This window comes from Sarcophilus harrisii, chromosome 1 (genome assembly GCF_902635505.1).
Source record: "Sarcophilus harrisii chromosome 1, mSarHar1.11, whole genome shotgun sequence".
NCBI lineage: Eukaryota > Metazoa > Chordata > Mammalia > Dasyuromorphia > Dasyuridae > Sarcophilus > Sarcophilus harrisii.
The window spans coordinates 106,181,965-106,197,181 of NC_045426.1; the positions used below are offsets into that span (position 1 = coordinate 106,181,965).

General features: G+C 34.1%; 1 protein-coding gene across 5 annotated transcripts in view; it reads left to right on the forward strand.

The window, feature by feature from the left end:
- FREM1 (FRAS1 related extracellular matrix 1) overlaps positions 1-15,217 on the forward strand; it is a 151,654-nt gene that overhangs the window by 79,759 nt on the left and 56,678 nt on the right. For 4 of the 5 annotated variants that reach the window (XM_012543371.3, XM_031946382.1, XM_031946431.1 and 1 more), the window contains exons 19-23: positions 2,297-2,493; positions 2,794-3,019; positions 4,695-4,839; positions 7,719-7,860; positions 12,463-12,658. In XM_012543371.3, the coding sequence (XP_012398825.1) occupies positions 2,297-2,493; positions 2,794-3,019; positions 4,695-4,839; positions 7,719-7,860; positions 12,463-12,658 (906 nt within the window). Of the gene's footprint in view, positions 1-2,296; positions 2,494-2,793; positions 3,020-4,694; positions 4,840-7,718; positions 7,861-12,462; positions 12,659-15,217 lie in introns of those variants that run through there. The other variant, XM_031946556.1, reaches the window with a different exon arrangement.

Consider the following 15,217-nt stretch of genomic DNA (forward strand, 5'->3'; position numbering starts at 1 on the left):
TACTCCCTTAGTAAAAAGTTGCTCAGTTGCTCTGTGTAAAAAAAAAAAAAAAACCACCTAATGTTTACTTTTCTGGTAATTAGCTTTTTCAACTTAGCTAGGATGGTTCCAGGGTTAGCTTAAGAATGAAAACTTAGAATTATGTATTCTCTTGGGTTACAAAAAACAAATACCAACCTTCAAGAGGAAACACTTTTGGAATAGGAGAGTCTCTGAGCTAACTTCTGAGACATTTTTACTACAGAGGTAAGAAATATTGAGTCTGAAATGAATTATCTTGACATTTACAAAAGTTCACCAGGTGCCTAATGAACATCTTAGTGGGTTTTGTTTCTTACCGCCCAAAAACTATGTCTAAAAAAAAGCAATCAACTAGCAAGCCTTTATTAATGGCTTGGGATGTGCCAGGTACTATACTAATTGCCTGGTGTAGAACAGACAAAATGAGAGCCTTGTTTCTGTTGTCTCTTTTCCTCATGATTGATCCCATCCTGCCTTCAAGGAGACTTATCGAACACAAAGTGTTAGACTACGTACAATTCCGAAAAGGACCAAACATTGTAGGACCCTATGGGCTCCTACAACCATTTGCTGAAGCAGTAAAACTATTTACCAAAGAACCCCTTCATCCACTAACCTCTTCCATTTCAATATTTACCCTCGCCCCTATTCTAGCCCTCTTCATCGCCCTCACAATTTGAACACCTCCATCGGGGAGATGCCCTTTATGTATAGAAGTTTGTACAAAAAAATGCAGTATAATTAGGGGATAATATTAATACCTGTGGGAAATCAGGAAATGTTTTTTGTATAAAGTAGCTCTTGAGCAGAATTTTGAAGGGAAAAAAGGAATCTAAGAGGCAGATATCAGGAGGGGAGAGTATTTCAGGCATAGAGGACAGCTAGTATGAAGGCATAAAGATGGGAAATGGAATGTTGTGGGATTTAAGTCATCTAAATATTCATTGAAGACAACTCTCATCCCCCATACCTCTGTAGACTTTTAAACATTTTGGTTGTTCTTCTCTGTACATTCTTCAGCTTATCACACATCAAAAAAAAAAAATCCATTATTTTTTTTCTTGCAAGTCACTTAAGTGACTTGTCCAAGGTCATTCAGCTAATGTCAAGTGTCTGAAGTCAAATTTGAACTCAAGGTCTTCCTGATTATAAGTCCAATACTCCTTATTTAGTGGTGCCCAGAAATGACAAGGACAGAATCCAATGGAACTATTTCAAGGGTTCTTAACCTGAGATAAAGATTTCAAGGGTTCAGATTCTGTGAACTTGAATAGGGAAAAACAACATCTTTCTTTTCACTTTCACTATCTGCTAACTCATCAGATAGAGCATTTTCTTCCTTAATTGCTTAAAAATATTATTCAGAGAAAGGGTCTAGTGTTTTCTCCAAACTATCAAAGGAGTTCACAACACACAAAACAAAAACAAAGAGTAAAATTCTTGTCCTAAAGGAATCACTAGAGTTCATTAAGTAGGGGAGTGATTTGGTCAGATATACTTTGGGAAAACCAGGCTATATGGAACATGAATTTGAGTCTGGAGAAATTTGAGGCAAGGGAACCAATTATTACAGTGGTCCAAGTGAGAGATTTAGAGGTAACTTTGGCTCAGTGCATAGAGTGCTGGGCCTAGAATAAGGAAGGACTGAGTTCAAATCCAGCCTCAGACATTTACTAGCTTTGTGACTCTGGGCAAGTCAGTTAACTCAGTCTGTCTCAGTTTCCTTATCTGTAAAATGAGCAGGGAAAGGAAATGACAAATCAAAAGCAGTCAAACAACCGAACAACAAAAAATTCAGCATGGGAGAGACTTGCAAGTTTGCAGTGTCATAGAGAGCTAAGTGCCAGCAGATAGAAAGAACATGAGAATAAGATGTCTAAAATAAAGAAAAAGTTTGTTAATTATGGAGTGCAAAGTCCAAAAGGCACATGAAAGGTATAGGTAGAACTTAATTGACCTTAGGCTATTTGCCCATAGAACCAAGTTAGTTGTTTGGCATTATGTAGTTAAAATGTTCAATGAAGTACAAAACATTTTCCTTCCTGACCAGCTGCTTTGACCTTGTACAATGCCAGTGTGCGGATGTGACAAAAAATGCTTATTTAAAGAAGAATAGCAAATAGAAGGGCTCTCTGCCATATATCTGAGACACTTCCCATTTGTTTTGCTGTCCAACAGCCTATTTAGCTAAGTACTGAAAACCAGGCTTTTTGGGGGAGGGGTTGGTTTTAATGTAATTCTTATGTTATCTGCCATTTCTTTGTGTGTGCTCCAGCTTCATTTTGGTGGAAAGACATGAAGGCTTTGCACATAAACTATGTACAGTCCAGGCATCTGAGGATAGAGCCAACTGAAGATCAATTTATGATTTACGTCACGGATGGAAAACAGCATTCTGCGGAAATCCCGTTTCACATTCTGATTAACCCCACCAATGATGAAGTTCCTGACTTTGTGGCACAGAACATCACTGTAAGAAAGAAAGCAGCATTTTGTGTGACTGTCTTTGAGGTGTTAATATGTATTTTTGCTTGTTTTTTTGACTTTTGTTCTTGCCTTTACATGGGCTTATGTGGGCTTGTGTCCATATAGCATTCCAGGGTTGCAGGAAAAAAATAATGCAGTGACATGCAATGGAATCTTCTGAGAACTCTGCCTAATTGAGTTGTTGGAAGAAAATGTACTTCATTGGATTCTGATTCATAGAAGTGTTTTTGGGAGCAAGATTGATTTTTATACACAAGGTTTGTTTTCTGATATATTCCGGTTTAGGTTTCTGAAGGTCAGATGAAAGAGCTGGATTTTTCAGTGATTCAAGCAACTGACTTAGATGTACCAAAAGATCATTTGATATTCACTATTACCCATAAACCACAGCATGGCCTCCTCATTAATGGGAAACATAGAAATGACATCTCTCATTACAAGCAGTTAATCAATGTCCACAAGAACCATGAACTTTCTGTGCATGATTTTTCAATGGAACTTCTCAAAACTGGTATGTCTTCCCCTTATGTTATTTTTAACTGGCTTAATAATTAAAATCATAAAGTATAATAATGGATATCATAAAGATGAATTTAATAATTTAAATCAGAAAATATAATAATGGTTATCACAAAGATGATTTAAAATGACTGCTTTGAGTTAAATGCTATGACCAGAAGACTTTAGGGTAACCCAATCCCAAAACCTTTTGGCATGGATTCTTTTTTATTATGGAGATCAAAGTACTGCACCAATGGGCTTTAGGACTAGGTTACATTGACAAATACTGTAATTACACTATTCATTTATTGGAAGAGCTCTTAATTTAGCATAAACTTTTCCTGACTTCTAGAGCCTGTCAGCAAATGTTTTTTTCTTACCAAAGTATACTTAATAAGCTTGTCAAATTTCTTCTGAGTTGTGGATTAACCCACAACAGAAACTTAAAACTAAAGATGACAATGATGGGGAGATTTGGGGGAATATGAAATGTCTTCTTTTGTTTGAAAATGTGCTAATACTTTCATAATATTAGGGATTTTATTTAGGTATCTTGGATATTTTAGTACCTATTTTTAATGTTTTTTAAAAGTATTTTCCTTTTAAATGTGTAGAAATTTAGAGACTTTAAAAATTAATTTTTAAAGATTTTTTTGCAATGAAAAATCTATAAATCTAAACCAAATATAGAAACGTCATTCTCTATGGTGATGAAGTGTTCTTTAGTCAGATGAAATAACAAGATATTAACTCTGGATCATTAAAAAAGTTATCTTCTCTTTTTTTTTGGTACCACCTCTTCCCATGCCAGGCTTGCCATTTCTCATCCCATCTTAATGCTTAAGAAAACCTTCAAAGAAAATTTGTATTTATCTGAATAATAATTCTATTCAAGGAGAACTGTCACTAAGAGTTGGAAATCCTTAGTGAATATCAAATAAATATCTTTTTTTTTTTTTATAAGTCACAATTTTTTTTTTCTTCAGGATGACTTGTCGAGGTTAACTCAGTCAAATGTTTGAGGTCAAATTTGAACTCAAAGTCCTCCTGATTACAGGGCCAATACTCTATCTATCTAGCTGCCCTTATCTAACATACATCTTTTGTTTTGGGGTAATGGGTCCTTCCTCCTCTTGTTTCTTTTTCAAAAAGCACATATGAAAAACCACTATCCATATTTTCATTTGATAAGTTAACTAAATTGACCCTCATTTTTCAATATCATCTCTTCTTTGATCTGCTCATTCCTTCACAAAATTCTTACAGTCTTGGAATCTAGTATTTCATTGAAATCTATAACAGTCCATAGTGAATCAGAGAATATATGTTTCATACGGTATTTTCCCTTTCAACTTTAAGACTCATAAAGTGAAATGTGATAGTTTCAACTCTCCCTCTCAAGAAAACCATACTTGTGATTGACAAAACAAGTTTTGTTTTACTTAAATCCCACTAAACAAAGCTGGACTGTGGAAAGTGAATTATCTTGAGTTCTTTGAATAAATGGACATCAGGAGTGTGTTTTGGAGTCACTACTGGTGCTGATGGATTAATGAGCTGCTGCTGATGTCTAGACCTGTTCTGATCTAGAGGAGACTAAGCTACTGGCAGCTTAGATTGGAATGGTTAAAGAGATGTGGTAGTTTAGAAGGAGGGATATTTACTTTCTCTCATTTTTTTTTCAGGAATGAAGTTGATGTACATACATGATGACTCTGAAAGCCTTGCTGATGACTTTACAATCCAGTTGTCGGATGGGAAACATAAAATCCTGAGAACTGTTTCAGTAAAGATCTTGCCAGTTAATGATGAGAAACCAGTGCTGACCAAGTAAGCCACAGACTCTTTATGTGAAAGAAATCATTACTTTTCCATATCATTTTATATGATACAAGTTACCTTTGTAATATTCAGTGCAAATCGATGACCATTCATTCAACAAACATTTATTATGTGCCTACAATATGCAGTAAATTGAAAAGCATATATATGTATGTATATTTAATATTGTGTCTTTTATTTCACAGTCTTTATGGGAGACTTCTGGCTCCCATAACAAATTAGCAAGACTAGCTGTGCCAGTCAAAATGGTTTGGATATGAATGTTGAGTGTTAAACAAAAATATTTTGGGGTTAGATCAATAAGAATAAGTCTAATCATGAAAAGTGCTTAAGCTTATTTCTGTAAAATGCATGCTGGCTTAAGAAAAAAAAAGAAAGAAAGTCACTTTTGAATTAGGTCACATCCAGCCACCGAGACCATGCAGTGGGGGCTGGGGGGGGGGGGGGGGGGGGGGGGGGGGGGGGGGGGGTCCTCCCGGGCAAAGCAATTCTTGTCTCAGTGCACCCTCTGCTGGCCCATCTACACAGAGTGACTTCATTCAGCCTTTCTCTGACCACTTGGAAAGAGTGCTTGCCAAACTATATTCTTTCCATGAGCTAACAATCCTTCTCCTCTTGCATTAAGGTGGTATTACCAGTAGGAATCTTGACAATAATTAAGAAAAGATAGAAAATGAGTTTCTGTGGCCCTACAATCTGTGCTAAAATATAAAGGAGTTCGAGGCTTGAAAAGATGCTTCGTCTTATTATCTAAATCAACACCTTAAAAAAATCGGATAAAATTATGTAGAACTAATTGTCTCTCTACCTCATAATTTATCTTTGTCTTTTTCTACCTTCTCTTCTCCTTCTCTTTATTATTGGGAAAAAGCATCCCTCTTTCTGAATTCTCATGTTTTCACTCATGTCCTTGATCTGATTTCATCTCCTTTCATCTCTTTCAGGTTTTTGCTTGATTTTTCTTTCTTTCACTTGCATCTTCAAGGTTTCTCTCTATTTCTCCCTCCCTTCCCTCATCATCCCTATTTCTTTGCATGTAGAGACACCAAGTCTTTCTTATCTTAAAATTTTTCCCCAATCCTATTTTTAAAAAATAATAACTTACATCAGTGTAGTGCTTAAAGGCTTTCAGCTCTCCTTTTCATAAATCATCTACATTCACTGATTACTTTTTTTGTTATTTCCAATATCTGAGTCTTAAACTACTATCCCAAAAGTTATTACTGACATTCAGATCTAATAGCTTTTTTTTTTAAGTCTTCATCTTCTTTAGACTTTCTATAGTTTTTGATACTGCTAATTATATCCTTCTTCACCTATGGTTTTCATGGCTAATTTTCCCCTCTTATCTCTTTAACTATTTCTCCATGCCTTCATCCTTGCCTTTTTCCCCCTAACCGAAGGTATCCAAAACAATTCTCTTTGAGCCTTCCCACCCTTCTCTTCACTGTTCTTAACAAGTTCATTCTCTCCAATAACATCTATCTCTATATCTCTAATCTCTCCCCAAGAGCTACAACTCAATGCAAACATGTTTGTTACCCCTCCCAGCTTCATCTATATATTTAAAATGTACACCATTTATACTTTAATCCAAGTCATTAAGAAAAATGAAATAATAGCAAAAGACTAAGGAAGATCCTTGGGGGAGGGGCGACTACTTTTTTTTGGCTCTGGTAATTAGATCAGTTCTGAATCTATCTAGATGATATTTTATATGATTTATCCCCCTTCTCACTATCTTATCAACAAGGACTGCATGATCTGAGGAAATCTGGGTCTATTTTATCTTCAGTATTTTGTTGATCCAACAGTCTAGTTACTCTGTGAAGCAAGAAAATGAGGCTAGTCTGGCATGGTCTATTCTGGATGTAGTCCCTTGGCTTCTGTCCTATTCACTCTGTTTCTTCAAATATTTGCACTCATCAAAGATAGCTTGGTAATCTTTTACCATCTCTTCACAAATTTTAGGTTTAAATATTCTGTATACCATTGTTAGTTTGTCTTTCCATCTGAAGATTAAAGAAAACAGATAAAATATAGTGGTTGAATAGCTCCTTCTTTCAGTGTTACTGCTTACCTTCCTATGCATCCCAAGAAGAGGTACTGTTGCTCAATTGATCTTTTTAGTCTCACTGTAGCACAAAAAGTCATTTTGTTGTTTTTAGCATTTGTGACCAGTCTCATCTCCCACAGGGCTTTTGTTTTCCTATTGCTCTTCTTATAGGACCTTGATTCTTCACTGTATTCATTCTCATTTACTAGCTCCTCCACCATTTCTTGAACATGTCCTTTTAAAATATGAATTCTTTGATGAATTCTCTATGCTGCCATATTAACATGTTCAGATTCTCCTGGTTGAAATCTATGGTTATAATGAAGAATGTTTTTGTCTTGAGGCATCATCTTCTGTGCTAAATGCATTTGTAAAGCAGAAATTAGATCTAACTAAATCTCATTGGCTCTGTTATTTAGAATCACCCAAGATAATCCTGAAACCAAACTGATCCATAATTTTGTCATATATAGAATCATAACACATTAGAGAATTTTGTTGCACATTTGAAAGGAATAGCAAGTTGAACATAGTAGATTTGCAATTTCATATGTCTTTTTTCTATTGTTTTATGTTATGGAAATGGTTTTTTTATTCCATAACTTGTAGAGGGACTTAGATGTCATGTAACTGATTCAATTTCATAAATTCTTTTTTTTTTCTAACTCACCTTTTATATAGCTTTAGATACTATTGAATTTCATTCTTCCATTTGTGGAATAATCTGTGATAAGATAATAGTACAACTATGGAAGTCATATTCTAAAGATATTCTATCTTTAAAGAAATGTGGCTATGTTTCTTTTCACAGGAAGGTTGAAATAGAAATGAATATGGGTGAAACTCGTATTATTTCTAGTGCTATTCTATCAGCCACAGATAAAGATACGCCTAGAGAGAAAATTTATTATTTATTTGAAAGACTCCCAGAAAATGGGCAACTTCAGCTCAAGGTGAGTAGCCTGTTTATATTTTATTTATTTTTTGCTGGGGTTATTGGGGTTAAGTGACTTGCCCAGGGTTACACTGCTAGGAAGTGTTAAATATCTAAGTCCATATTTGAACTCAGGTCCTCCTGACTTCAGGGCTGGTGCTCTATCCATTGCACTACCTAGCTGCTTCTAGCCTGTTTACTTTTTATTTTTTTTAATATAAAAAGCAAATAACATTTTGCTTCCTTGAACTTAGTAGGTTTTGTGTCATAAAGAGGGAAAGAATATTATAGTGGATAAAATGCCAACTTCAGAGTTAGGAAGACCTGAGTTCAAGGTTTATTTCTAATATACATACATATATATATATACACACATATATTAGTTAGATGACCATGGACAAGTTATTAGCCTATCAGAGCTCTATGAATGACTTGTTATGGAGTGTTTCCACACAAGAAATTGCCTACATGTACTAATGAATTTACTTCTTCATCTTGTTAAATTGCTTCTTTATATTTTGAGAATTTTAGGCTGAAAAACATAACATGAATCACACAGTGGGAGATATATGAGTCAGGGGATAGTACCTCAGGACTAGGAGCTGAAAAACTCATATTCTTTCTCAATCTTTGCCAATGATTTATCTTTTAAGCTTATAATTCTCATTCCTAGACCTTGTCTGCCAACAGGATACAATTGATCAGCTCTCATATAACTGGTCCATTAAGTGAAAAAAAATCCATCAAACTGATTACTTGAATTCTGGTAGACAAAAAAATTCCCAACAATTTGCAATCCAAAAATTTGCTCAACTTAAAAAAAAACAACTTCTATATTGTGCCAGATACATTCCTAGAAAATAGAAAGGTTCTATTCTAAGTGAAATAAATTTAACCAAAATAAAGATAAAACACTAATTTGAAAGGTACAATGACCTTATTTTGTTCACAAGCCAGAAATATGATTTTTAAAAAATCTCACAAATTTAGTTTTCTTAGGAAATCAAGGTCCATGGAAATTCTGTGATTCCAAAATTCCTATTATGAGCCTACATATTTCCTGTCTTTCTCCTCTTGAGATCTTCAAGTCTTCCTTCCTAGGAACTTGTTGACCTCTTCCCTACTTTCCCTGAGTCTTGTGTGATTCCTTCTGAAATATTATATGCCAGACTCTACAATGCTTCTGGCTTCCTTATCTTCCTTTCCCTTTGTGTCTTCCTGTCTCACTTTAATTCCTACCTCTTATTTTCTTCTTGTTTCTGTGTCCTCAGATGACATGAATGAACTACATGTTGCATGGCCAGGGTATAGATCAAATATCAAATCAAACCCAGTTAGCTGATACAGTGGACAGAGCATTGCATCTAGAATCAAAGAGTTCAAATTCAGTCTCACATGCTTCATGACCCTAAATAATTGCTTAATTTCTATGTGCCTCATTTTCTTCATCTATAAAGTGAGGTTAAAATAGAACCTATCTGCTAAGGTTGTTATTAGGACCAGATGAGATAAAAATTAAAATGCACTTTCAATTTTAAATTTCAAAGCACTATGTAGATGGAAGCTATGACTTTATTCAAAATTCCACTGCAAAATTTACTTATTAAGAAGACATTCATTAAGAAGACCAAACACAAAAACTCCCCCCAAACATTTTTTTCAGATGATAAATCTAAAGGAAAACAAATTGATTCACAGAAGTGTAATGGATAAGACATGTTAGTCTATATGTTTATCATGGCCAAGAACGAACTATAAATCTAAAAAGAATAGAACAAGGTGGTTGGAACAGAGCATGAAGAATGACAATAAATTAGAAAAAAAATCTTTGCCAGGAATTGCTGGCCTATGGAATTCTTCATCAAGGGAAATGGAATTATGCAAAAGAAGATCATTGTTTCAGAAAGTGGAACAAATTTAATTCAGTATTAAACATTTTTCCAAATACAATAATTCATCAAAACAAAACAATCAAAATTTTCTTTACTATTCTTAGGCCCTGCTCAGATTAGTGCATTTTTCTCTTTGTAGAGGAGCTAGAACTGTGGCCAAACCATTCTATTCCCTGGGTGGGAGATATGTGAGAGTATATAGTTGCCACATCTTCTGATGGGATTTGCTAGTCTTGAGTCCAAATACTTACCCTTCATTCCCTCTAGGTGGAGTCCCAGAGACCTAACCCTATTCTCACTGAAAATAAGAGATTTAAAGATCCACCATCTTCCCTAATAATAGGGACTTTTATATAGTACTTACTATGTTCCAGGAACTGTGCTAAGCACTTGACAATTATTGTGTCATTTGATGTTCATAACAGTCCTGGGAGGTAGATGCTATTATTATAATTTCTATTTTATGGATAAGGAAATTGAGGCAGAGAGAGGGAAAATGAACTGGGACCCATGGCTAGTAAATGCCTGAGGTCTTTCTGATTGAAAGCCCAGTGCTCTAGACATTGTGCCACATAACAATTTGGAATATCACTGAGCACTTGCAAAATTTTTTTGGTTATAAATATATAGTCAGGTTTTTTCTACTCTGTCAGAACATCAACTCTTCAATATAGTAACCTAATTTTTTTTTTATCTCTGCACATTTCCCAGTCCTGTGACTCACTCTGCACAGAGTACATGTTTGCCCAGAAAACCAGAACATTCTGGAAGAATTCAAATGTTAGACTTACAGATTAAATCATTTAAGGAATTTTGGTATTAATGTCTGGAGCCATGGAGATCTCAGATGTTTTCTCTACAAGTAATTCTGGGGAAAATGCAGAGGATGAGAAGAGGGGGAGGAGACGTCAAGAAATTTTTTTCTTCTAGCTATAATAATTAAGCCACTCATTAAACTTAGGGTATTTTGAATAGATCAAATAAAAAATAAGAATATAGAAGAATCTAAACTTAAGAAATATGTATATATATATATATATATATATATAACTATATGCATCACACAATGATTTTCATTTGCAGTGCTTTTAATATTAAAATTCTCTCTTCTACTACAGACAGTAACTGGCTTAGGTCTGGTTTTAGACAGTTGTTTGGGGCAGTCAATGCTTTAGTGATTTGCTTAAGATCACATAGTCAATATGTGTCAGAAGCAAGACCCAGTCACCTTAGGGTGACTTTCTATTCAGCATACCACACTATCTTTCATGTATACAGCTATGTATGAATATGCATGTTTTTATGTGTATATAGTTATTTCTAGACAAATGCACATATATTGCCAGTTCCTCACTATGATGTCCAGTCTTGGCTAAGGGATTGGGCTTTCCTGTTTTTTTCAAAGGCAAAGGTCATGCTAACAGAATACAAATTCCATCAGTTTCTAGCAAACTGGAAAGCACAAGCCAGGAAACAGTTTTGTCATTTGTACACCAGTCTAGCTAAATTCTAAGAGGCTCAGCATCAGAAACTTGGCTTCCAGATGTTGACATTTTTTGGCCAGAAGCAATTCATAAAGACAGTTTATTTAAGGTATTTATGGAATTACTTTCTGTGTTAGTGAAGAGATTACCCACTCAAATAAAATTGCCCCTTGAATGTATCAATGTACAATAGCAATTAAAACAGCTAATTTGCCCAATGCGTTAATTAGCATAATTAATTGGTTATGATTTGGAAGTTATGTAGAGTTTTGAGTTCATCAACAGAGGGTATTCCTGATATGAAAATTCTAGGCACAAATACAGACTGACAATTCACCTACAACTTAATAGTCTTTGTTCCTTGGGTACAAATGTCTTCCTCCTTGGTCACACAGCTATATTTGTCAGGGACAGGACTTGAATCCAGATTTTTCTTTCTCTAAGGTCCATCCCTCTACCCATCATATCATGTTGCCTCACTGGTTAGGATTAATTGTTTTAAATCAAGTTGAAAAAAATAATGTCATTATTAAATTGTATAGATATAAAATTTGGAAATAACCTGATTACAAATTCCTGGGGTTGAATTTTTGTTTTTCAAACTAGTTTTGTTATAGCTACCTCCCTTCACTCCAATCAGAGGTTAATTTTGAGAAGCTTTTTTTACAAGTATTAAAATCAATCAATTAATCAACATTTTTTTAATGTGTGCTGAGCACTGAATTAAGTTCTGGAGATACAAAAAGAAGTAAAAGATAATTATTGCCCTAAAAGAGATCTAATGAAAGAGACAACATGCAAACAAATATATACAAATATATATAAAGAGTAGATAGAAAATAATTTAGAAAGGGAAGACACTAGAATTAAGAGGAATTAGGAAAGATTTATATGAGATTTAAAAGGAAGTCAGGGAAGCTAGGAGGCAAAAATGAGGAGGAAAAATATTCCAGGCCTGGGCAACAGCCAGAGAAAATACCTGGAGTCAATAAAAGGGGTGTCTTGTTCAGATATCAGCAAGGAAGCCAGTATCTGTCACTGGATCAAAGAGTACATGGTAGGAAGCAAAGTATAAGAAGACTAGAAAGTGGGAGAGGGCTAGGTTTGAAGAGAAAGTGAAATAGACTTTGAAATTCTCCAACTTAAGTTGAAAATGTCTTTTGAATAAAGGAAAAAATCAATAGATAACTGATAGAAAAACACTCAGCCATTCTAGAACAGCTATCTGATTTCTATGCCTTCCAGATAGGGAGGAATTGGATATCCCTTCAATCCGGCATGAAATGCACTCAGGAGGATGTGGATCTGAATTTGGTGAGATACATCCATACGGGGACAGTGGGCTCCCAGAACCGAGATAGCTTCACCTTTTACCTCTGGGATGGAGACAACAGGTCACCCATACTAGACTGTCACATCAGCATCAAGGACATCGAAAAGGGTAAAAATAAATAATCAAATTAATTTTTGCTACTGGGAAATAACATGATTGGTAATCACTCTAACCTGATCCTTATACTTTCTTCAAGAAGTAACTCAAATACCACCTTTGACATAAAGAGACTTTACCTGATGCCCCAGATGCTAAAGCCCTTCTTTACTTTTTATTCAATTTCCTCATGTTTATTTTCTATTTACTTCATATATTTTTATTCTGTTTGCACTTTCATTCGGTATTATATATTTTGAAAATGCTAAATTCTTCCCCCCCCCGCCCCCCACTGGATTGTAACTCATTGAGTAATGTGGACTTTTTCTTTTCTAAAAAAGTTTGTGTCTTCAACACTTGGTACTTAGTAGTAACTTAATAAATAATTATTGATTGTCATAATTTGGCAACTTTAACTTTCTAGAATACCAACTAAGATCAGAGAAGAGAATAGAGAAACTTGCATAACTAGAAAGGATATCATATAATGTGTACACTGCAAAGAAACACATTTCACTGAACTTAAAAGTGAGTTTACCAGCACATCTTTATTCATACTTTATAAACTATTCAAATGATCTTCTTAAGGTTTCATTTTTTTCTTTGTATGCTTGATATTGGGTACATAGTAGATGCTTAAATTAAAAGATCAGGCATGTCAATTAACACAAAATTACAAATGGTTCTTCAAGGCATTCTTAAATTTCTTTTCTTCTATTAATAAATGCTTGCCTATTTATTGATGGAAAACTTGGATATCTGTTATATATTATATCATTATAGAGTACAAACTGCAAAGTAGGAGAAAGAAAAGAGGGGACAGGGGATACCAACTGAAAGCCTAATCAAGAAGAAAACAGAGAAGTAGTTACAAGAGCTTAGTAACAGCCAATAATCCTGGGATCACAATCCCATCATATTTTAGGAGATCCTGAGCTATCTCACCATCAGTAATAATTGGTGACCATAATAATGAACTTCATTATTAAAAAAAAGTTTTAGACATATTTAGTTTCAAAAGGCAGGCATGTTTGTGATCTATTTAAGGCATTTAAAAAATTAAAACACTTTAAAATTTTAATAGAATAAGATTCCATTATTTGGAAAATGCATTTGGTTAGAATAGCTTACTCCCTGGCAGTGCCAAATAAATGGTACATTACTGTAAGTCCATTAGCTAATAGCAATCAAGAAAATAAATCAGAAAATTGGGGAAAATATACTAAAATTTGTTTTAAAAATATTATGAAATTTATTGATATCAATCATGCCAGATAACATAATAATTTTAGATATGATTAGTATAAGTGGAATACCTGAATAATGGAACCCTTAGCAGTTTTAATTTATACTCATTATATCTGAAGTACAGACAAAAGCATTTTGTATTACATTTTGAATAATTTAATTCCGTAGCTATAATAAAACTAATAATTCATATAATTTATATTTCTAACCTTTTTTCTTGAATTATTCAAGAAACTAAGTGCTCTTTAGGTCTTGGTTTCCTCACTATATTATGAGTGAATTGGATTAAAGAAACCTTTAAATTCCTTCTAAATCCTGTGATTTGGCTTTGAATCCTGTGACTATGAACTTTAATAAACTCAGTTTTTCCCTGATTTATTTGAGTTTTCTATTCCAATGATGTTCAAAAGGAATGAGGCAGATACAATTTAAACCAAATGGGCAATATAATTATAAAATCAAAGAGAGATCCTCTTTAGATTCCTTCAGGAATCAAAATAAGAATTGGTTTTACTAGGTATATAAAAGGAGTAAAGGACCACAGTTTAGCACTAAATTTGACTATTTAAATAGTCCAAATAGGCCAAATAGGAAACTAAAGTTTCCTGGCATCTGAAAAGTAAAGTAAGATGGAATACTTCAAAATTTTGGACATTTTGTTGAACAAAATGAACAGCTTTTATTTTGGGGATAAAAGATACTGAATCAATACAGAAACAATTTTTTTCCCTGCAAGTGAACTTGCATAGGAATTTTTCCCTTGTATGTAGGCCATTAGTTAACCTGTGGTCTATGCTTTATCCCCTATTAGACTGTAAGCTCCATGAGAATAGAGTTCATATTTAGTCTGAACTTTTTGCTTCTCACAATACCTAATACCATGCTTTGTTCACAGAAGACAATAAATGTTTATGGAATGCAAGCAGGCATGCATGATTGAATCAAATGACTGAAAAATAGTATTTTCACTGCAGTTTTACAAAAGGTAAAAAGATAGTTCACAATTTATGTTCTTGAAACCCTTCTAATTTTGGGTGCCATCTTTGGGATGTTCTTCAGATAATCAATATCCTTAATGAAATGAGGCATATAGAACTAAAAAACAATAGTTCAGCTATGGTAGCAGAATTATTACCTCCCTTATTCTGCACGCTCCTCTCTTAGTGTCATATTATATTAGCTTTTTTTTATTACAGTGTGACATTGATAATATTTATTGAACATCCAGTCCACTAAAACCTTCGCGTCTTTTTTGGACAAACTACTAGATAGCTATCCTTGCTCATCTTGCTGCTCTTTTAAACCTATTAATAAAATTCTTCA